Source organism: Doryrhamphus excisus, chromosome 21, assembly GCF_030265055.1.
Source record: "Doryrhamphus excisus isolate RoL2022-K1 chromosome 21, RoL_Dexc_1.0, whole genome shotgun sequence".
NCBI classification, from domain to species: Eukaryota; Metazoa; Chordata; class Actinopteri; order Syngnathiformes; family Syngnathidae; genus Doryrhamphus; species Doryrhamphus excisus.
Window position 1 is genome coordinate 10,188,863 of NC_080486.1, and position 24,300 is coordinate 10,213,162.

The 24,300-nt window shown below is 42.3% G+C and overlaps 1 protein-coding gene across 4 annotated transcripts in view; it reads right to left on the bottom strand.

The window, feature by feature from the left end:
* The window catches only part of LOC131109036 (solute carrier organic anion transporter family member 5A1), a 52,084-nt gene that overhangs the window by 27,593 nt on the left and 191 nt on the right, over positions 1 to 24,300 (bottom strand). Inside the window, exons 2-8 of one of the 4 annotated variants that reach the window (XM_058060568.1) lie at positions 24,167 to 24,283; positions 21,539 to 21,729; positions 21,132 to 21,234; positions 19,187 to 19,301; positions 16,353 to 16,469; positions 9,253 to 9,352; positions 7,550 to 8,798 (exon numbers count right to left, since the gene is read on the bottom strand). In XM_058060568.1, the coding sequence (XP_057916551.1) occupies positions 7,550 to 8,471 (922 nt within the window). In that variant the 5' untranslated portion in view covers positions 8,472 to 8,798; positions 9,253 to 9,352; positions 16,353 to 16,469; ... (2 more) ...; positions 21,539 to 21,729; positions 24,167 to 24,283. Of the gene's footprint in view, positions 1 to 7,549; positions 8,799 to 9,252; positions 9,353 to 16,352; positions 16,470 to 19,186; positions 19,302 to 21,131; positions 21,235 to 21,538; positions 21,730 to 22,174; positions 22,303 to 24,166; positions 24,284 to 24,300 lie in introns of those variants that run through there. The other 3 variants (XM_058060569.1, XM_058060571.1, XM_058060572.1) reach the window with 3 other exon arrangements.

Sequence of the window (24,300 nt, forward strand, 5' to 3'; positions counted from 1 at the left end):
CCCTGCTCTACATGCTTTCTCTCAGTGAACTGCAGCTCCCCAGTGCCCGCAACACTCGTGCACCCCCATACCATGACAATACCACGTGTTCTGCAACAGCATGTGATGTCATTTCTATCCTTATGAAGTTTCCTAAACATTTTATCCGGGTCTTGCTTTTGTCAAAGGAGCATCAAGGGCATTAGGAGTCAAGACGTGCGGAATGTTTTAAGCGCGGTAAAGACGTTTGATCCGAGCGGTACTGACTGGTACAGGCCGCAGGCTCAGACTTTTTAAAAGAAGCTAAATGATCAGACAGCCCAAAATGCTGAGACCACCCGTTAGGCGACGACGGTACCACCTTAACGCTATAAGCTCCCATGACTGGTCACAAGGGGGGGGACGCAACCTCAACTCCCTCCTGATGTCCTCTTATTTCTGTCACATATACAGCTTTATTCTCGTAGATGCCTTCAATTATTATATAAAAGAGCGCAATGGAAGTTATTCCTATCAAAAGTAAAGATAACCAGTCAATCATTACAGATAAGACTTCTGACAACCATTTTTCACAATACAAAAATCTCTCATGATAATAGCGATGTAATGACGCAGATACATAGTGACGCTAGCTCTGAAAGATAATTGCGGGTGACAGGTCAACGCCGAATGAAATTGGCTTTGCCGTGTATTGTTACAGATGCAAACGGCTTCTTAACAGAACCTCTTCTGTAGCCACTTCAGAGTGGGAGCGAGAGCAAGGCTGGCGTTGGTACAAAAAAACCAGCCGGGAGTTCTCTCTGCCAAAAAGCCATGCAGAGTGTATTTATCGATAATAAACTCTTACCTTTTTCGCTTGCTGTTGCTGCTTCTCAACTGCCTTGGCGGGCAGAATGCTGTTTCTTTTGTGTCCTCAGTGACGCAATGTGTAATAATATATTATACTATTTCTCAACAATAATAAACCCAGAGGTACCAAACTTAAATTTAAAAGTACTTTTAATAATTCATACAGGGAACACAACATTTTGTGTGCCTGTAGCTTTAACGCAAATGATGTTTGTTTACGTTTGTCCATGCGGTGTGGCTCCAAGAAGACCACACTTTATCTACATTTTACATGTAACATATCCCTTGCTCCATTGTGGTTTGAATAGTTTATTAATGGTTTTAATGCTTTACTGCTCTCCGGTTCTACCATATCTTACTTATTGTGTGGAAATATGTGGTAATAACTATAAAAGCAATCTTCACTCGCTAAATGTACTGCAAAAAAGGCCAGTAAGGATAATTCATAATGCCGCCTACAGAGAACATACTAACTCCTTATTTCTAAAACTACAAATACTTCAACTTGCTGATATAGTTCATTTTCAAACAGCTAAAATAATGCATAAGGCTAAAAATAACCAATTAGCTAAAAATGTCATCCAATACTTCTCTACAAGAGAGGAGAAATATGATCTCAGGGAAGAACATTTGAAACACTTATATGCTAGGACTATGTTAAAAAGCCATAGCATTTCAGTATGTGGAATCAAACTATGGGATGGATTGAGTAAGACCCTCAAACAATGCACAACGATGAGCCAATTCAAGAAACAATACAAGCAGTTGATGTTTGCTAAATACAAGGATGATGATGTGCTATATATATATATATATATATCACTATATTGACTGTTACTATGGTACCCATTATGTCATTGTATGGTCATATCACCTTGTACTTTGGTACGTGACAAAAATTAAAAAAAAAAAACTTAAACTACATTAAGAAAGCAGGAAATGAACAAATGTAACAGTTACTGCTTGTAAAAGTACGGGGTAGGATTTAATAAGCTTTGCTTCTTCCTACACCTTTTGGACATGTGGAACTGTGAACTGATTATGTGATGCATTCAATTGTAATCTGATGCATGTTCAAGTGAAATTAAAGCATTACCATTACCAATATCACTCCCTCATTGTCACAATTACTTCATTAATGATCGCTGCTTTGTGGTTGACTATAGCGTATTTGTCCAAAATCTAACTAGGGATGGGTCATGTCCACGAGTAAGAAGGTTTCATGATGCAAGCAAGCTAACACGTGAGGGAGATGATTGACTTCACCCGCTTTCGGTGCTGCTAAACACACCAAGGGAACACATATGACCATCATCAAAAAGCCATCTTTGTATCTAACGCTAGGTTTGACATGCAGGTTGGTTACACGGCCATCAGATGCGGAGGATGCCTGAAGTTACATCGTCGTGCGGTACCAGCGTCGCCTACACAATGACAGTGGTGTAAGCGTCTTCTTTCACACGTAATTGTGACACAAGCACAGATGTGCAGATAGCCGCAGTGTGCTGGATGGAAAAACTATTCCGAACATCTATTCCAACATTTCCCAGTCCAGTTAGCTTTGATTTAAGTTGTTTTTCCCAAACATCTGCATGTCACATTAGTGTCCCTACAGTCGTCTCCCTCCTAATTACACTACACCCAATTAGCCTGTGGTACATGATAGGCAACCAGCTTAATGCTACATTTAGTGGCGTAATGGAGCCTGGGAAGAGCGACCAAAATTCGCCACGGCATGCACGCCTGTCAGGGCATATCTTCTGGTCTCGCTGCGTTATGTTTTCCAGCACGTCTATCTCCGAGTAGTGCAGCTGTCCCGAGGGGGGAGTGAGGTTAGACGATGTTCACAGACATCCATCTGCCATCCCGTCAAGTTGGGAACAGCCAACAAGGGAGGGAACAACAGCTTCAGGTAAAAAAAAAACTCAAGAAACAAAGTAAACAATGGAGGAAAACGTCAATAAAGTGGACCAAACACAAATGTTTCTCTAGCAAACACCACAAAACCTTCCCTCAAGGAGCCCTTCCTTCGCTCTCCATCATCACAGTGCCGAGGTCAAGGAGAGTGGCAGCGAGGCAGCCGCTCGCAGGGGCCTGGGACTACAATGAAGCATCATTTCTTCATCTGCGGTGGTCCTAACAAGGCCCCCCGAGACTCGGATAAACATGGAGGGGAGGCTGAGGCAAGGAGATAAGACGGAGAGGGTATTTCATTTGAAAGTAGCTGCCAAATTTGATCCCGGGGCGTCCGGTGAGTGGCGGCAACGGTACTTGGAGTGGCGAGAGTCTGGACAGGAGATAGCATCTGCTAATTAACGTCGTACAGTCATTTCCTGACAGGACACCACAAGGCATGGTTGTCTATACAACGGCGTAATCACACACTAATTCCCTTGTATGTTTTTTTTTCCCGTTCAGTTTAACTATGATATTCCAGAGTTATGGCATCAATATGAATTGAACAATTCAAACCCTATTTTTGGCTGCTCTTTAATTTCAACCAGAGACGGGGATCAAGGGGGATTACGTGGAACAACATGGACCAAAGAGCGAGTATGAACAAAGACAAAAAAATGTCATCCCCCGCCCCCCACCACCGCCGCCCCACCACCGGCATAACTGAAACAAAAGCTTTCTCAGCGTTCTTGCAATCACAAACCCCCCCCTCTCTTATGGCATTTCCCCAGGAACCTTCCCACACTGTCAAAACAATCCGCGGCCAGTGTGCTGATAATGGCGAGTAGGCATCCGGCGATGATTCCTGCACCAATACAGCGGCCCGTGGAAACAAATAAGACTCCCACACTTGTTGATTGCGACTCCTCCTACTCGTCACTCAAGTGTTTATGGAAGTGGAGGAATGATAAGATTGCTGAAGGGGAAAACAAAAAGCGTCATCAACACCGTAAAGGGCACACGGTTCACGAGGAAGTAAGTCATAGTATCTAAAATGTCGACCGACTGCTGCTGAGTAACCCTGCGGCCCGGCGCGGAGGGGGTGCAATATTTAACCCCCGTGTGAATTAGCAGTGATGAAACAAGAGCGGCTTTCTTTCAGCGAGTGTGCCAGTCTCTGACAGGCCCAAAACCAGTGGAGGCGGAAATACGATCCGGGAGCCTGGAGGTGCGGGAGAGGGGTCTACGGGGTCGTTACACGCCACACCTGTAATGGACGTTTATGTGAACTCCTCTACCACAAAAGCAAGAAAACATTTTTAAAAATCCATGTTTTGTTTAAATAATACATAAATACGCTTCAAAAGAGACACTAGAGCAACTGTTCTTTCTAAATTTGTCAAGGGGTGGAGTAGTGAACACACCCCTTGTGCTTATGCAAGCACACAAGACCAGACTGAGGCCCCACTCAAGCGCCGTCCTGAGTGGGGGGAAGAAAAAAAAAACAGTATAAAAATATTACTAGTGGACATATTCCTGGAGCTAGTTAATGCATAGCGTAAAATGTCAGCTAGGAAGAATCCATCATGCTCGTCATCCATGTCTCCTTGCATGCAAACATACTTTAAGGTCAAAAGTAATGAGACACACATCTTGATGCATTAATACATCCAACGGGGTATATTACTTCAATATATTTAGGCATTTTTAGATAATTAATCAGTGCAATGTAGTCAGGCAATTGCTCCTCCTGCCAGTTATTATATTATTAACTGGCATTATTATTATGATTATTATGATTAGTTATCATAGTATAATACAGTATTTCAGTATAGTATAGTCAGGTGTCAAGTTATATATCAATATCCACTGTATAATCAAACATGTTTTTAAATATGTATTCATATAAACCGCCATAAAGCAAGCTCCGGCATAGAAAACCTGTTTATGGCATTCTAAATAACATTATTAGAGCCCTGTGGACATGAAATAACACCCCTATAATCACCTTTACACTCCTATTATTCATTGTTTTTACGACATATTGCAACTGTTACGCCGCCGGGACCTGAGATGGCTGCTAGCTAGCGAGCTAACCAGTTAGCCTCAAATGTATTTCTTTGAAACTTAAGCAGGTAAAAACTGACCACTTTCACACAGAATAAGAAGATCACTTTTTTCCACTCAAAACTGCCATAAACCAAAGTGTGATTCAATGGATTTAGCGACGTGGAGCGAGATCGAGAGTTCGGTGAATTGGCTTGCCGGTTTTCAGCCTCCCGGGTATGTTCTTTATGCTACAGTGCCGCTACATAACGGTTTAATGTGTCAGGTTAGCTGCTGTTGTGTCGTTGAATGACTTGCCCTTTCAGATTAAATGTCTCTTCTTGGTGGAGGAAGCCAGGTGTCCCAATATTTATGTTCATGTGGAATACCTTACAAAATAAAAGTATGTAAACGAGCACTTAACAAGCAGGAATCCACTTAAGGGAAAGCCTGAGTTGCACATGTGTCTCCTTAAAAGGTCATAGGGACGTGCAGTCCGCAATCTAATCAGCCCTGACCCCCCCCCCCACACCCCCCCCTATACTACTCTCCTTGCATTCATCCATCAATAGCACCTTTTCAGCGTCATTGGCTTGTGAATCACAGGAGGACGTGAATGGTAAAAGAAGAAGGAAGCAGAGGTCACTGCCGTCGCTTTCCAATGCTGTTGAATGAGCAGGAGAAACGGAACTATTGATCAATCAGCTGGGATGTGCAGGTCTAAATAACATTATTAGAGCCCTGTGGACATGAAATAGCACCCCTATAATCACCTTTACACTCCTATTATTCATTGTTTACGACATATTGCAACTCTTATGCTGCCGGGCCCGAGATGGCTGCTAAGCTAGCAAGCGCAGCAAGGTTAGCGCGCAGGCCACACAGCTAAAAGACCCGGGTTCGATTCCCAATTCAGGCATCTCTGTGTGGAGTTTGCATGTTTGTGTGTGCTAGGGTTCTCTATGGTACTCCCCGCCTCTCACCCGAAGACAGCTGGGATAGGCTCCAGCATGCTGGATGTTGGGCATGCTGGCTTCATGCAGTGTTAAGGTAATGTGATGTAAGGCAATGTGTGAATGTTTCATGTCAGTACTGCCGCCTAGTGGCCAGACTAGTACTTGTATTTCTACGTGTTTTGTGTACCACGTAGACCACGTACCACCAAACACTGATCCTAGATTGTCTGGAAAAACGCAGTTTAGCGAGGAACCATAATCCAACCGTGATATTACATATCATATTACATATTGTCTTCTACATATTACATATGACTATTACATAACTGTAGCCTTGTATGCTTAGACCCAATAAAAATAGCCCCCACACCCATTTTGGGTCTTGAACCTAGGTTGGGAACACCCTAATCTACAGCAAGCTGGAGTGGCTTCACCATAGTAACAAACAGAATGATGTGTTGTCAATTAAAGCAGAGATAAAAAAAAAAAAACAAGGCAAGAGAGCGAGAAAAAAAAAATCCAAAAATGGACAATTTCTCAGCTTGTCCGTGATCACGAGGTCAGGCGAGGAGGGGGGGTTAAGCTCAGATGGTTGCGTGCCACTCTATTGCTATGGCAACATGGTGACGGAACCAAAGCTTTTACAGCGTTACAGGTCAGAGGAAATGCACAAGCACAAAGATCCTCACAAAAGACGCGCTCTCACTCCCTCTCCACTTCGGCGTCAACCAACATTGTCCTACAAAAATATGCAGGCGACTCCTCCCCTCTGAGTCGGTGCAAATTGGGTTGGGGTTTATGGGTTTGTGGAAGCGGAGGAGGCAGGGGTTGGACACCACCTCAAGGCATTGGGGAGGGGGGGGGTATAGATGCTGATAGGTTTGATGATTACTAGGTTAAGTGGTTTCTCTATCAGTCCCTGAATAAAGTGCTAACACTTATCCAGTGGTATGTCATTTGCTGCAGCAGCTGTGACTGATGAATGCCGCAAAGATCTCAACACCTGCCTCACAAAAGAGACACCACGGTTGCCATGGTTATCCTTCCGAGCATCTGGAATGCAAATCAAGGACTTTTTTTTTTTTTTTTGCCTCGCAGACGTGTCATAACATGTCTCCTCTTTCACTTCCCGCCGGGCCACGAAGCCGAAAACAGTCAGCAAGGTCAAAGTGAGGTCGCGGAAGATGCCTCCACACTTGTGAGGAGTTAAGGCGTCAACGAGGTTTGTTGTTGTTGTTGTTTTTTTTGCAACCGGTTCGATAGCGGTGCTGCAGTGGCCGGGCCGTGTGACGCAAGGATGTGATCGATACTCGCTCTTGAGGGCGGCCGAGGAGGGCCGGTGCAGTGTCACATGACCGCCGGACAAATACTTCTTCTAATCAGATGCCGAGGTCAGTGGGGCAGCAGGCCCCTGGCAGATTTTGAGGGGTGCCCCACACAGCCCGCTAACACAGTCACATGGTAGGATTACTTTCGGAGTTATGCGCATTACAATCAGAGAACCCGCATACCGGGTGAACACGACACCAGTGTGGAGGCCTTCTGTCTGACCATCGGAACTTCTTGTTTCCCTGCACACACACACACACACATACTGTACATTGTACCGGTCCATTAATCACAGGCAACCCAGTTCTGCCTGAGCCCACATTCCCTGTTATAGTGCTGCAGGTTGACTTTGCAGTATTAGTGGTTCCGAGGCCATGCAAGTGGATGGTAAACAGACCCAATCTCTGAATCTCTATTGAATTGGTTGAATTTCACATTAAAGCGCACACAGAGGTGGATAAAGCCGTATGTACTAAGTACCAGGGGGTACTTACCCAGGTAGAGAGAAGCGTTCTCTTTCTTGACGTTGTCATCCAAGTAGGTAGGCCCCAGCGTGTAGATCGGCGTGGAGCCCATGCCTACAAGTATCTGGGCGCAGATGAACAGAGCCACGTAAAGGTTGTGTTCGTTGCCCTCCTGGTCTCGGGGACATGACGCGGCGTCGAACATCTCCCGCCCGCTGTTGTTGCCACTGAGGCAGAGTCCTTCATGGCCCGCCGATGAGTTCATTTCCTGTATCTGGTACGGCGGCGAGATGAAATGGGGCAGGGAAAACAACGCCGCACCGACGGCGATGACGACGCCGCCGACCGCCAACCAGCGCGGCCTCTGACCTCTGCCGCCGAAGTAGGAGATGAAGACGACGACCAGCAAGCTGCCGATGTCGAAGCAGCTCACCAGCAGGCCCGACTCGGAGCTGCGGAGGCTGTAGCGCTTCTCGATGGTGGTGATGACGCTGCTCAGGTAGCCTGACACCATCAGGGACTGGATGAAAGTCAGGTAGCACATGCAGAACAGGAAACAGCGGGAGTCTCTGAGGATGACGCGCACATACTTCCTGGCAGGGATGCGAATAAGGTGGGAGAGGGAGAAGCCCACTTTTTTACCCCCGGCCGCCCTGTGAGGGTCCACGGGGAGGGAGCTGCTTAGCCCCACCATGCTGGACACAGAGGGGGAGAAGTCCGTCCTGGATGACGGGGAGTCCGCTTCATCGGGAGTTTTAGGCCGGAGCTCGCGGCTTTCTTCCGCGTGGGCGGCGTCGAGCAGTCCGACCTCCTTGCAGTGCGTCTCATTCAAGATGGGTAAGCTTTTAGACTTGAAGCAGCTCTCCGAGTCCATGTACTGGTCCTGGAGATGGAGGATCTCCAAAGACTCGGAGAGGTCGCTACCGGTCTCGTCACTGTCGGACGCCGTCATGTCGCCAGGTGAGCTTCAGGAGGTCCCCGGCGGAGCTGTCAAGGATCCTAGTATGACATAGGGACACCGTGGCGAGGCAGGTGGAAGCGGACTAAAGACTGCACCGCCACGGTGGACTGGACCCCTGTGGTTATGTGCATGTTTCCATTTGTAGGGACGCTTTTAACACATCACACCAGGGCTTTACTAACCTAGCAAGTCACTCGGCAAAACATCACCTGCCAATAAATATCGTAAAAAGTTCAATTCTGTGTGTTGTTCTTCCTTGTATTGAATCCCATCATGATTGTTGTTTTTATGACTCTTTGTTAGACACTTTGTTGTTTCCTAAAACCAAGAAAAAAAACAGTAATGCAACTGTCAGGGTTATATATTTCTACATAAACATTGTCTTGTTTACTGCCACAATGCATAAACAACATAGCATTTCAGTGTGTACTTCAAGAGGATGCCCACTGGCCACTTTTATCGCTAAATGTTGTAAAAAAAATCAAATTAATCATATTAACAATATCTACAACGAAGCTGTGGTGTTGTCAAAGTGCCCTAAAGGCTTAAAGAACAACAAAAACACCACCATCTCTCCTTTGTCAGATGAGAAAGAGAGCCGGAGAACAAAAGAGCACGCTGTCCGTAAACGTCTCACTCTGTCACTTTGGTGGCAAACACAACGTGGAAACGTTGGCATTATTAATAAACGGAGGGGGGACATTTTGGCCCCGAATGTTGGAAATAAGTTATAAATAAATATTTAGAGGTGGACACTGTCGATAGTACTCACAAGAAACTGAAGGACGTAGCTTCCTGCGGTCCTGAGAGCGGCTGTTCGCTGAATGAAATCGGCCTGATGCAGAGGGCTGCTGCTGTCGCCGACGCCTCCACTGACGACAGGAAATTACAGTACTTTAACAGGTTGCTCTTACAAAGCGACTGGGATAAATGAAGTTAATATCCTCCATTCATTCATATTTAAAGTGTATATTCAATGGTTGAACGCAATCTAATACATAAAGTGTGTTATTGATTTTTCCATATTTAGTAGAACGAGTGTAGCAAAGAGACGGTGACACCCTGAACACACCACAACACAAGAGGCGAATTGTTTACAACATAAGCTAACTTGGGAGTTGTAGTTTTACGGTTTAATCGCCGAACATATTATCACTAAATGGTCTCATAAAGAGCAACTAAGAAACGCCGACTCACACGAAACAAACTGTAAACAGTTTCTTCTTTAATAATTTTACTGAAATCACATTTCTACACGGGTCTACGTGACCACAATTCCTCCGCGGACTGCATGTACCGGCGTGCCTTTCGACAAACATGGCGGCTTGTTTGGAAGACCACGCGTCGTCATCAAGACAGCTGGGAGCCATGCTGACCCTGCTGTAATTGACAGATAGCAGCTCACGCAAAAACACAATGGTTGAATTAAAAAAAATCATAATTATAACAATATTAATATAAAAATAAGTAGAATAAACTAACACGCGCTCTTAAAATGTTATTAATCTTAAGACACAAAGCTATATTCAACTGCAATGACACGGTATGTCCACTACGTGGAAGTCTCCCCTCCACAACTACAACAACAACTTTCTAATAATCTTCAATTGAGTTAAAAGAAATAAAATATTAAAATGTTACAAGCATGTTGCCGCATCCCTCATCCACAAGTCAGCCTCTGGGTTATTAAAGTGCATGGGAAATATAACACATTGTTCTGCACACAACAGATTATTCTTGCACTGAACATGAGAGGACGGATGGAACTTGTGACCTTTTGCAAGAGCGGAACCTCCCAGAAGACTGAAAGAGCTTTGGCCATGGATGTGTGAACAAAGCCTTTCTTAGAAATGACTTCAAATGATGTGAGCATGTAGCTTTTTGCTGGACAAAAACAAGTGTCTATTTGTAACAGAAGGTGGTGAGGATAAGGCTCTTATTTATAGCTGAAAAGTTCCCATAATCAGTGGCAACACAACATTTTGCGGTTTTACTGAGAATAATCATGTTTTGTATCCATATAGTTGTTCAAAATGCATTTATTATTTATTAAATATTTTTAAGTGTCAAATCAGAGGCGCGTAAGACAACATTGCCCTTCTGTGGACATTTAATGCATTGCCATTAGGTTGCACTTTCCACAAATGACCACTAGATGGTGCTTTATCCCCAAACACTGTAATGTAATAAGACCTGCTTAGAAGTGTGATTTGTGGACTTTTTATTCAGCTTATAATTAGGAAATACAATATGTAATAATTTTAGGATAATTTTGCACATTTACTGAAATATTTTGGCTGGTCAAGTATTTTTTTTTTTAGGTACAATAGTCATTTTGGTCTTTTAATTAAATAGAAAAACATAAATCTGTCATCTCCACTGGCCTTGAAGAGAGGAGATGGGGGGTAGTTGGTGGGTCCCCCCTCCTCCTGCTGCTCCATTCACCCGACACTCTTCCTGTCAGCCATGGCAACTTTATTGACATGAGCAGGAATCCCTAATGAAAGTCAGTCTGGAGCTATTAAAGGGAATTGTGCAGACGCATAAACTTACACTGACATGTGTGTTCATTAATACAATGCGCATAGCCTTGGATGCTGGGTGTATACGGGAAAACGAGGCGCGGGCACCTGTAACTGGAAGTCAAAGCTTATGAAATAATTGCATAAACAGCTCAACAGACATATCGAGGGACTCCAACCTAGCTTGTGCTTACATTAAAGGCATCCTTTTGTGTTGAATTCCCCTCTATTCCTCCCGCTATACGACTACTACTCCCCAAATGAGTTTTAACTTCGCAGCTCATTGAGCAGCTGCTGCATATGAATAAGCCGTGCACACGAGGAGGACACAAGGGCGGTGTAGTAATTGTGTTAAAAAGTGCAAGGGCCCCCTGTAAAATAAAGACCCCCAGCAAAAGCCTTCAGAAGCCCCCTTGCTGTGAGGAGCAATCCATAGCAGATTGGGCCACCAATGCTTATGCTAAAGTGCCCCCCCCCCTCCCCTCCTTCCCCAGCATCCAACCCTACCCGACTGTCAGCAGGTGACCCGGTGAGTGGACTCACACAGGTCCCATCCATGACAAAAGGTGGCTCAGTGTTCCTTTCCTAAGACATCACGAGGACATTAAGACAGAATGCAGACCCCGACCCCTGCAGTGATGTTCAACACTGATAACACGTAGCTTTGGTTAGCAAAGACAAGCTCACACGGTGGAAAATAATACAGTATATATTGTATTTTATTTATTTTAGGGGTGTTAATTCAACAAATATTTTTTTATTATTGCATATATTTTATTTTATTATTTTTATTACTGTTTGTAATATTTTGCACCCCTTGTGTAGTTAATAAAAGGCAGGAATATTACAATACTATCATATTTTTTGTTTACTTTCACATATATATAAAAAATATTTATTTTTAGTAGTTTTTTCAGTTTTTTAGCAGTTTTTTCCCAATAGTTAATGAGCTAAGCAGGAAAAGGGAATTTATCTGCCTACTCCGCATTTCTATCCGAGTTTAGAGTAAACACACTCCTCGGTTCCCTTTAACATATGTATGGAAATGGCCGCTGCCTTCAGGGCTTTTGTCCTCCCTCCAGGAGCATCCACAATGTTAAAAAGGAGGCACTGGTAAACATTTCATATTCATGGCTCACAATCGACGTCCACATGAATGGAATAATTGCCTTTTAGAGGTTTAAGATAGTGTGTGCTTTTTGCAGGCACACTGTATGCGTCATTATATACATATATATATATATATATATATATATATATATATATATATATATATATATATATATATATATATATATATATATATATATATACACAGATATATCCACTACATCAATGATGTTTTCATGTATTAAAAAGCTCATTGAGGTCGGCCGGGGTCCTACCACCCTGACACATCCTCCTCAAGACAAGAGTGACCCCTGAAGAGGGTCCTTCTGGCCGGGCTCATCCCGCTAATTACCTCCTAGCTGTACTGTAAACGGGCCACTCCTGATAATCAGCCTAAGGCTGGAGGCACAGGAAGACATGGATGGATAGACGATGAAAGGAGCGGAGAGAAGAAGGAGGAGGAGGTCTTAATAGGCTGAAGAGCATTAGGTACACCTGCACCATCCATTCACAACCGACACAAGATCTGCTTCAAATAAATAAATAAATCAAATGCTTCTAATAATTATATATTAGGATTCAATGAAATTATGATATCATCTAAAACCCTATTAACATCAGTTCCAATGCAAATATATGGCGCATTCAACCCACTCGTAACACACTCGTGCCAGCCACACACACACACTTGTCTCTCTTAAGATACAGCTGCTAACAGAGCAATGCCTTCTGCCCATGCCCCCCCAACCCCCCGTCCCACCTTCTCCACACACACACATATGCACAATGCAGCAGTGTTTGCAATGTAATTACTGCAACACTGTCTTTGTGTGGACAGTAATCCAGGCATCCATTGTTGGCCATACGTGCCTGCTCCTTCATGATTAGCAATACCCCCCCAAAACCCGACACATGCCTCTATGCCCCCCCACACACACACTAAAAAAAAGAGGTGCAATCAGAATCAATGCAGTGACATAATCCCTCCTGTGTATGGACCCAAACTTTTATATAACACAAACAACTGAAGTGTGCCTTCTGGATGGAAGGAGGCGGGGGTCTACCAATATGCTCATCACAGGGGCATTGTGGGGCGCCAACAAGAAGCCTTTCATTTATTAGTCAACCATTAATTGGGGAGGCAGAAGAAGAAAATCATCATTAGGCCGACGCTTTAATTGAACCCCATTCAGGGAAGACCGTCAATGATTACATGACAGTCAATGCAGTCAAGGCACCTGTCATGTGACTTCCACGAGCACTGGCTCGGGACGCAATGGTTATTATTATTATTATTATTCTAATTATCATCATCGTTGGTGTAAACAAAGCAAGAGAACAGGCTCCCGCGTTAATGATCGTAAAGGCTTGAATAAACCCTCTGTGGTTATCTTTCATCGACCCGCTGATCCGGAGATCACACGCCGGCTAACGGATCCATGGAGGCTTCGCACCGTGATTGAGTTGCTCTGTGGGAGTTTGTGTTGACACACACACGTGTGGGACAAAAGTGTGAATGATTACACAAACACACACACCGGTGTTGCTCTTTTTTTTTTTTGCTATTGCTGCCGGTGCTAATTATGCCCTGTGAAGAAGGTTGTGATTGTGGTTGTCGGTTTGAGTCCCAGAGGGGGATCAGTGTCCACGTCTGTCCTTTGTCATCAAAGACAAGGATGGAGGAGGAGGATGAGGAGGAGGAGGGCTGGGATTCAATGAACAGGTTGGAGAAACATCGCCATGCTCTTTGTTACCTCCATAGATTGCTCTGGTGTTCAAAGAATGCCTGCAAAAATAGGGCCAGTAGTAACGTAGTGGTTCATATAGCTGATGTTTCGATAGATAGTGTGGGACCAGTTCCCTAATCCCAGCCTGGAAACAGCCCAGGGCGTCGTCTACCTTTGCCTTTGATAGTACTATATTGAAAGTATTGGAGTATTATGAAACAAAGGGTTGTGGAAGTGGTAGTTTTTGGCTTAAAGGGACCTAGCATGCTCATTTTCGGCCCTTTGCATTGATATGTGGACTCCCACAGAGCACAATAACACACAGAGAGCTTTCTAGAGCTTCCAGAATCTGCACCTATTCCAGCAGTATTTACTTAGATTTACAAATGGTCTGTTTGAATACATTGAGCCTTCAGGCATGCCCACTCTGCTGTGATTGTCCCACTCCCAAGCGCTCCAGAGTACTACCGGACTACTGCCGAACCCCACTTTCTAAATTTTGTCGGTATAGGAGTTGATATGAGTTAATGAGTTACTGTTTGGAAACCCCTGACCGAAGCCGGATGTGAGGGCACTGTGTCCAACTTGCCTTCCCGAGGAGGACCACTCATTGTCAGACACACTTTGTCAGAACACATCTGGTGCTGTAGAGCTCAAGAGTACCGGGACGTAGCTAGTTTTATGAACTATTCAGGGTGTAGTCTGCTTTGGCTATTGGTAGTGTAGTGGTTCACATTGCTTGACTTGTGCAGAAACTTAGTGAGGAATGAGTGCAGGTATGGAAGGATGAATGCCAAGTGATGGCATGAGCTGAATGATAGTATTTCACTACGTCGGGCTTTCAACTCGTCCTAAGTCCTTGCTTTATAAATGGAAGTTCTCTATCTCTTCCTGGGCGGCTCCCTCATCTTCCTCATGGCCGTGTTCCCTCTTGCTTTTAATTACCGTCTTCATGCTCCACGGCCGCTGATGACTTGATTAAGGCTGTCGCCGGCAGTTCCAGTCTCTACCCTGCTGATGAATGACTCCAAAGCTTATTAACTTACTCCGAGCGATCAATAAGGCGCCGGGCCTCGAAAAACACGCGGCAAGGACGGAGAGAGGGGAAGACCACGGGGCCCGATGGCCGTGCCGCCGTCATGGAGGGGAACACACATGATTAGCCACTGTGGCCGATATGGAAAGAGGAGTACAGGTGTATTGATTCTTATGGATTAGTCTCAGTTACATCTTAAAAGCTCCCCTTTTCCTACTGGAATGATACCTAGTATACCTAGCACTGAGCTGCATGTATCGCTTTCAGGTTTTTTTGGGTTTGGATTGACAGAAAGTAGAAAAAAAAACTTCTTAAACGACAACAAATAGGGTACTATTGCTGTACAACAGCTTGTTTGTATTTTTGGCAAATTATAGAATTTAATTCACCTACTATGTATATTCAAAAGTATAAATAAATACAGTAAATAGAGTAAATTAAAGCATTTTATTTTTCAAAAAATAAAATATCAAGTGAAAAATTTAAATTAAAATATATTGTTAAATTTCCTCATTATTACAAATGTGTTGTATTTAATAATTTCGTAATTAATAAATACAATTGTGATAGTATAATTTTATTTTTTTCATTTACTAAATACAAATATGTATTTTATTGCTACATTTGAAATGGAAAATATCAAATATTTAACAAATTATACTATAATATACTTATTTTAATGTAACCTTTTTTAGTCTCATTAAAAAATTAATCATTTTTGGTTGTGTTGTTCATTAAACAAAATATTAACTATTAAATAACTATTATATTAAATTATTATATATATAGTACTTTAAATATCTATATCAGTATTATTTGAAATAATTAAATGTCGTAAAATTCATATCCTAATAGTATATCCACATGCAGTCATTTCAAAAATATAAAAAAATATATATATCAAGAAATTGCCTTAAACATAGAATTTTTGTTAACAGCTCTTGTATCAAATGCAATTAGCTGTACCTAATAAACCGTCCCCAATCACCCCAATCAAAACAAATAAGACCTTTCTGTCCCATGGGACAAAAAAAAAGCATGAAAACTTCATACGTTTTAAGTCAAAACCACTAGTAGTTGATCACCAGTCATGGCCTCCTTGTACCAGGAAGGGCTCCTCGGCCCACCAGGACACACGGCAGATGAAGAAGAAAAGGTCACAAAACCTTATTCCCCACGGGAACGCCTCTCCGCTCCATTGGGGCCTTTCAGGAATCAGAGCTCATCATGGAAGCTCATTTCACCTCCAATGGAAGCGGTCAGCGCGGCGAAAGGACTATACTGTTGGGGTTTGAAGGTGACATCTACACTGAATCCCCACAATTGGAGATTATGAGCAAAGGCGGGGAAAAAGTGGCTTTTTTTCTCCTAATATTTTATATAGTGATCACTATTTGGCACGTAGAGGCGGAGGTGTGTTATTTAATATACTACTTAACAATATAAGAGGTAATACTGCATCCTGACATATACTGACCTCTGTTTCCCCTCCACTTAGCACCGAGAGAGAAAGAGCCCTTTAAGACGATGCGCTGCGTTAACGTGACTGACTGCACACGGGCTCCATTTCAGAGGCATTGATCTAGCGCTGGACCTGCAAGACAAGACCTGGAGATTACAACTCTTCTTACTGGCTTGAGCTGATACAACAAATAAGTGTTTTTATATGACATGAAATATATTTCACATTTAATATAGCCATCCATCTTCCAGCATGGGAATACGGTAGGTACCACCATTAATGTGTTTATGGGAGCCTTGAATGCATCCATCAATAAATAGATACTTAAACAGGTTACGCATCCCACAGGAAATCACCAAAACGATAATAAATAAAATAAAAAATAAATCATAAATAAATAAATAAAAATAATATAAATAAAAATAATTCCACAAAATATGCTAAATCATATAAAATAATTAAATTACAATTTATGAATACAAAATATATACTAATATGATTAATAATGAAATAGTATAACATTTGTAAAAATGCAAAATAAAAAAACAATTACAGAAATGTGTATAAAAATTTTTTTTCTATCCCATATAAAAAAATTACATTTTTTTTAATATAATTAATGATTACTACCATTTCCTCCCACATGCCAAAAACACGTTAGCTTAACTGGCGACTGTAAATTGTCTATAGATATGAATGTGTGTGTCTATATGTGCCCTGTGATTGGCTGTCGATCAGTCCAGGGTGTACCCCGTCGCTCGCCCAAAGTCAGCTGGGGTAGGCTCCAGCATACCCAGCATACTGGCAACCCCAGTGCATTAATTTGTATAAATACTGCTATAATTCCCATGATGATAGTACAACTAGGAAAATGGCAGATATGTACGCCATCTTATATTTTGCTGCTAAACCACAATATTATAGCAGAAGTTGACTCAACTTCGTGATGAAGTACAAGTCAAGTAAAATGCATCCACACACAAGCAATTAGCCTGCTTTCAGCTTGAAAAGGACTGATGTCATAAAAGCCATTAAACAAAAAAAAAAAGCAACTTTGAGCCGTATAATGTAGGCGGCACACTTAGTGGCTACATTAAATCCCCACAAGAGAAACTTGTCTGAAGTGCAGAAAATGAATGCCGAGCTCGGCAGTTTTTCCTTCAACCCCCCTCCCCGCCGACTGTGCTGCATTATGAGAAATATGGAGACCCTCTTACCGTATATGCTCAGCCTGTATTAGCTCACCGGTCAATAAGCACACTGTCAATAACACTCCTGGATGTATCGTTTCTATTAAGTCCACAGTCTCCTCTTCTACTTGGTGGTTTTTTTTTTTTTGGTTTTGGTTTTAATTAAAAATGAGAGCACTGATGGACTTTTATCTGCACGTGTCACAACAATGCTAATGAATTGGCGTGCTGTTAGCACATGAATCAATGACGGTATGGCACAGATGAATCTCATGTGTTAGAAAGCATAAACAGATCAATGCATATGGTTGACATAACCCTTCCTGGTGTGTGTGTGTGTGTGTGTGTGTGTGTGTGTGTGGCCACCTTGCAACCAGAGATGTAACACAAGCTGATTTAGCATATGGCATCTTTACAATCGGAGAGGTAAACACAGTGGGGAGGCCCACAGAATAGTCAAACACACTTCTCACTATGGAACTCCCTGTGGACCCACACGGGGTGCACGCACACACACACACACACTAGTGTGTAGTGGCTAGCTAGATTGAGCAAAAAGTGAAAAACCCATTCAAAATATTTTTATGATTTGCTGCATGTATGAATGAATGAATATGACTAGATTATGCTGTATATCCAAGCTCAACAGAAGGGGATCAGACTTTTACAACAAAGTAACAGAGCTTTTCCTTGCATGGATTTCATATACCAAGAATAAGACCCGAAATGTTTTATTCTCTGGCTTTTAACTTGGAGTGAGTCGCATGGTCCTGTGTCTTTTAGTTCTTTCTTTTATTTTAATTTATTATTTATTTATTTAATTTAATTTAATTTAATTTAATTTAATTTAATTTTTATGTTTTATACTTTTATTGCTTCGCTTCTTGTTTTTAATATTTTAATATCTATTTTACTATTTTATTTCTTATTTGATCTTTTAGTTTGGGATTCAATTCAATTTGTACCTTTATTGTATTTTATTTTTTACTTTTTATTTCACTAGTCTGTGCAGCACTTTGGAAACTGTGTTTATAAAATGTGCTATATAAATAAAGTGGATTGGATTGGATGTTTAGTTCAGTAAATTGACGTAAAAGACGTACAGTGGTGCCTCGGGTTGTTCCAAAAGGTTAAAAAAAAAAGAAACCTACAAAAAATGAGGCAAAATAAATGTAGACCTAATTAATCCATCTTGGAATTCCAAGATGCAATTCCATAGTGTTTTACACCTTCTTTATCTTAACTTTTATTGGCTCCATGAAGGGTCATGCAACATGTCGGGGCACTCGATTTAGTGGACCAATAAAAAAAAAAAATATATTTGCATCTTTTTGTGTTATTGTCTTAATGAGCAATGTGTAAAAACTCTTAAAAAGGAGTGATCCCCAACCTTTATGGAGCGTGTTTTCCCACAAATGTATGTTATTCCCTGTGTATTGAGTAAAACTAAGACAGGAACAACATCAAATTAAAATTTCCACAAGTAAAAGGTTGGATTCTAACGTCGCTGTTGGATGTGTGTGGTAATTTGGTGGTGTGCTAGCATGAATTACCTTGAGGTCGAGCATTGAACCTTACCTTTACGCATTCCCACAGTATCAGCATTTGTGACCAGGTATGAGGTGAAATGAAAACAGGTAAAAATACATGGACTAGTACCTGGCCGTGGCCTGGCGCTTTAAAGCACCGTTGACTGGAATGTTGACATCCGCTCTCCAACCTTAAAGCGTCAATCCTGGCCAATCAATGCTTCCTCACATAGGGGTCAGATTTCCTAGGTGTGACATGAGAGGAAGTATGACGTCAGACTAGGAGACTTGGTGTCATTGCAAATAAACCCTTCTCCGTCCTTAATCTGCATGCTGAAGGCTGTTAGGAAGTTAGATGCCCGGAAGCAGCACTAACTAAGGTGGCGCTAGGCTATGAGAGAGCGGCCATAAAGGAGCTGTTAGGGTACATTAGGTGGACCAGAGGGTCTTAAGGCTTCATCAATGTTTCAGCAGGACATGGAGGAGTAGGAGGGGGGGGGGGCAGGTGTCTTCCGACTGTACTGTCAAAAAGGACATCAGCGCTGGAAGTATCCGTTGGAATGAAGCCAGCAAGCATCAAGTGCTTCATTAAACAGCTCACCTTTGACCCTCAAACCCTCGGGAGGGGGCCTGGAGGTGGCGAGGTCATGGTCATTTATCTACCCTGTGATAGATTGGCGGGATGTGGTAGTCAGGGGCCGTCTAGGGCAAAATATACTACACAATTTAGTAGAATATTGGACAAAATACAATGGACAGCAGGAACATAGTTTATCATTACACCTGCTTTTCATCGGGAACCGATGTTATGTATCGCCGACATTTCATTTAGGACGCCATTTCTGTCGAATTGTTTACAAAAATACATTTTTTAAGAACAACACACAATTTTTGGGACTACAAAAATGGAGCTACATGTTTTCACTTGGATAGGAATGTCATATTTTGCTATTATTACACTTATAGGGGGCAATTTGATACAGATATAAAGGTGTTACACAGGGAAAGTTTTTTTTTAATAAAAACACAAACAATTGGAGATGCCTGCTTTTCATTGGACGCCAGAAATGCCATGTTATTGCTATCATTTAACTTATGGTGCCTGTTGTCAAGACTTTAGTAGAATTGTGTCCAAAAAGACATTTTTTAAAGACTACATATTTTTTGGGACTACAAAAATGGAGCTACATGTTTTCAGTTGGATAGGAATGTCATATTTTGCTATTATTACACTTATAGGGGGGGATTTGATACAGATATAAAGGTGCCTTATGGTGCATAAGTCCACATAAGTTAACATATTTTAAGGTTAACACACAAAAAAGTAGTTTTTTTTTGACAAGAAAATTGGAGATGCACATTTTTTATTGGATAGGAATGTCATATTTTGTTATTATTACACTTATGAGGGGAATTTGATACAGATATAAAGGTGCCTTATGGTGCATAAGTCCACATAAGTGGACATATTTTAAGTTTAACACACAAAAAAGTATTTTTTTTGGACAAGAAAATTGGAGATGCACATTTTATATTGGATAGGAATGTCACATTTTGCTATTATTACACTTATGAGGGGAATTGGATACACATATAAAGCACAAAGAATTGGAGATGCCTGCTTTTCATTGGACACCAGAAATGCCATGTTATTGCTATCGTTTAACTTATGGTGCCTGTTGTCAAGACTTTAGTAGAATTGTGTCCAAAATGTAACAGATAAGTGGACATATTTTAAGGTTAACACACAAAAAAGTTGTTTTTTGGACATGAAAATTGGAGATGCATGTTTTTTATTGGATTGTGGTGTCATATTTTGCTATTATTCCACTTTACGGATGGAATTTAGAAAGAAGGGTGAAAGAAAAGCTGGCTAAAAAGAACAAAAAAAATGGTGATACGTTATTTATGTACAGGCAGTGGACTCGCTAACTACCATTAGTAATGATCAGTAGATTTAAACGCGATCTCACTAGGGAGAAGGCAAACATGTCCATTTGACAGCATGCATGCCGTACATGTGTGTGTGTGTGGGGGGGGGTATGCTGAAGTGCCGGTCTAAATGCACAGCTTACTTGGGATTAGTTGGACTGGCTGTCAGCAAACAGGGAGGTGGTCTTCGGCATGGGCGTGCATGTGCTGCTGAGAGTACAGTGTCCATATGCTGCAAAGCCGTCCCTGGGGGGACAACACATGCACGTCGGTTGGCAAAATGTGGCTTGACGGGAAGGAGGAATAATCGTGTCTCTTGGTGTGCTTAATGTAGTGACCAAAGAGAGTGGAGCACATCTGCAGAGCTTTGCCTTTGTGTAAAACGTCGGTGCATGGGGAGAGGAACCCTATAAGACTTTGGAACGTGGCGAATGACAAAGACACATGTCGACCTACAAGCGCACAAGACTCCTTTCACCCCAGCGCTGCATTTGAATCAGCCCCCCACGCCCCCACACAAACTTGTTTTCATTGAAGTGGTCTTACTTACTTGTCTTATGATGACGGATGCTACAGTATGGAGGGTGCTGAGTGCTTGGCTGGGGGCATGGATGGATAGCCGGGGGGCGGGGGTGGTGTTAGGGCCAAAATATGTTGCCCCACGGGAGCACAGTGGATCCTCAAAGCAGCCCCCACAGAGCAGGATGAGGCCATCTGCCCCTTCTCGAGCATCAATCCCACCTAGAAGACACACACATAGCAATATGGAGGGGCTTTACGCACACTCTTTGATCTGCCTCCGCCCCCCCCACATTCTCCCTCTACCGCCATGTTGGAAATCACATCCATTGACACTTAAAACGGACTTATCTTCAAGACAATATGCTTTTTCCTATGGTAAAATAATGGAGCAAATGTGAGTGTGAATGGTTGTTTGTCTATATGTGCCCTGTGATTGGCTGAGGACCACTCCAGGGTGTACCCCGCCTCTTGCCCGAAGACAGCTGGGATAGGCTCCATCGTGAGAAAAAGCGGTAGAAAATGAATGATTTATTTTTAGTCGGGAACTGATATTTTCCCAAAACGTCCAGATGTTCTACTACTGATTACTAAAGAACAGAGAAAAGGTAGAAACAAACTTTTTGTTTGTGATGAAAGAATGCGGATGAGTGGTTAGCGCGCAGACCTCACAGCTAGGAGACCAGGGTTCAATTCCACCCTCGGTCATCTCTGTGTGGAGTTTCCATGTTCTCCCCGTGCATGCGTGGGTTTTCTCCGGGTACTCCGGTTTCCTCCCACATTCCAAAAAAAAACATGCTAGGTTAATTAGCGACTCCAAATTGTCCATAGGTATGAATGTGAGTGTGAATGGTTGTTTGTCTATATGTGCCCTGTGATTGGCTGGCGACCAGTCCAGGGTGTACCCCGCCTCTCGCCTGAAGACAGCTGGGATAGGCTCCATCACCCCTGCGACCTTTGTGAGAATAAGCGGTAGAAAATGAATTAATGAAAAATAATGGAGATTCTGGTTGTGCAGGGGCGTCAAATGGCATATGCATTTTTTTTTGCGTTCACCCGCCAAAATGCTTACTAGGTATCTTACCTGTTACCTTTTTGTGCAAAATGTGACTAAATACTCTAGAACAGTCCATGTATTGTTTTTGTCCACCTGTTAGAATTAAACTAGAAAGGTCCTTAAAGATACAAAGTCATTAAAAAAAAGTGTCATGTTTTATTATTCAGTTCATTTGCTGACTTTTCATGTGGTTTTCTTGTTGGGCTGCAAGGGCACAGATGGAGAGAGAGTGGAATGGTGGTGGTGGTCACACTTTTATGAGTCCACTCAGCTGACGGCCTGTCTGCTTACAACATGGGCCAGACGACACACACACACACACACACACATTACACACACACACATTACACAGACAGCTATTAGTCAATCAATAGGCGCTAATACATGAGAGCATTGCACTCAGCTTAACTGGAGAGAAAACTTCTTATGCATAAACTTTTGACTGCTCATTGTGGTTGCTATGATTAATATCACATAAATACACTGCAGCCCACGCGGCTCTCCATTCAGAGGTCACGTTAACTTCTGAGCCAATTAGGGAGGGGCTGGAGTCAAAGCAGCCTCGTTAACAATCTTCCTGATTTCTGTTCTGGCAGCTCATTTTGACGACTTCTCCTTCTGGCTATCTTTTCTTTCCTTTGTCTTCCTCCTTTGGGGAGGGGCTTCTTTTTCTTAGTGGAGCCTCGTGGGGGTCATATACGTGGGAGGGGTCGGCGCAATGATGATGATGTTCTTGTTGGAGCGTCCATATTTGGGCTATTTGAAGGAAGGGGGAGGCTGTTAAACAGGCAGTGGGGCGGTGACCTCCGACCCTTTACAAGACTACTATCCATCCATCCATCCATTGATGTGTGTGTCTACAGTAGCCATGTATCCTTGTATTAATCCATCCATCCATTAATGTGTCTCTCTACAGTATCCATCCATCTTTGTGTGCACACATGCATGATGCTGCCTCACCAACAATAACAACAATGTATGCGGACTTGAACAGGTTTGAGTCTGGATTTGAAAATGGGGAGTGAGTGTGAAGGCTCTGCTCCCCAGAGCTGGAGGAGGATGAGGAGGAGGATCGGAGGGAGCGAGCTGGAATGGCGGCAGGCTGGGTTGTGTAGGGCCTTAAAAGGAATTTGTAGTTTTTCTCTCAGGAGCGACATAATTCCTACATGTGTGCACAACTTAAAAAAATATATATTAAAAAAAAAAATTTAAAAAAATACATATATATATATATTGGGGTATTTCACATACTAAATAAGTCAAAAAATATACATTTACAAGCTACAATAACAAACAGAATTGCTAAGGATGCTCAATCACGCTTATGTTGCTAATTCAGATCATCATCCAGGAACACATGGATTTATTTACATTTTTCTATGTATTTATTAGTGCTGTTAGCCAGGTAAAGGTCCCTTGACTGGCACAAATAAAATGAATGAAATAAATGAATAAAATAAATAAAATGAGTAATTAATTAACGTGACTTTTATTTCCATAGGACCCACAATTTCCGGTTGCACCCCTGCTACTAGCTATATGATACGGAAAAGGAAACCATAAAGTCACATTCATTTATACAAAAAAACATATTTGACTTACTTTTTCAAGACAATATATATCAGTCTGAAACTTCCAGAGGATAAGACGCCATCTTGAAGTAGACTTAGGTGGTATCTTCCACGGCTGTGAAAGGCTAATTATTAGCTTAGCCGTCGACTGTCACAAACACATAC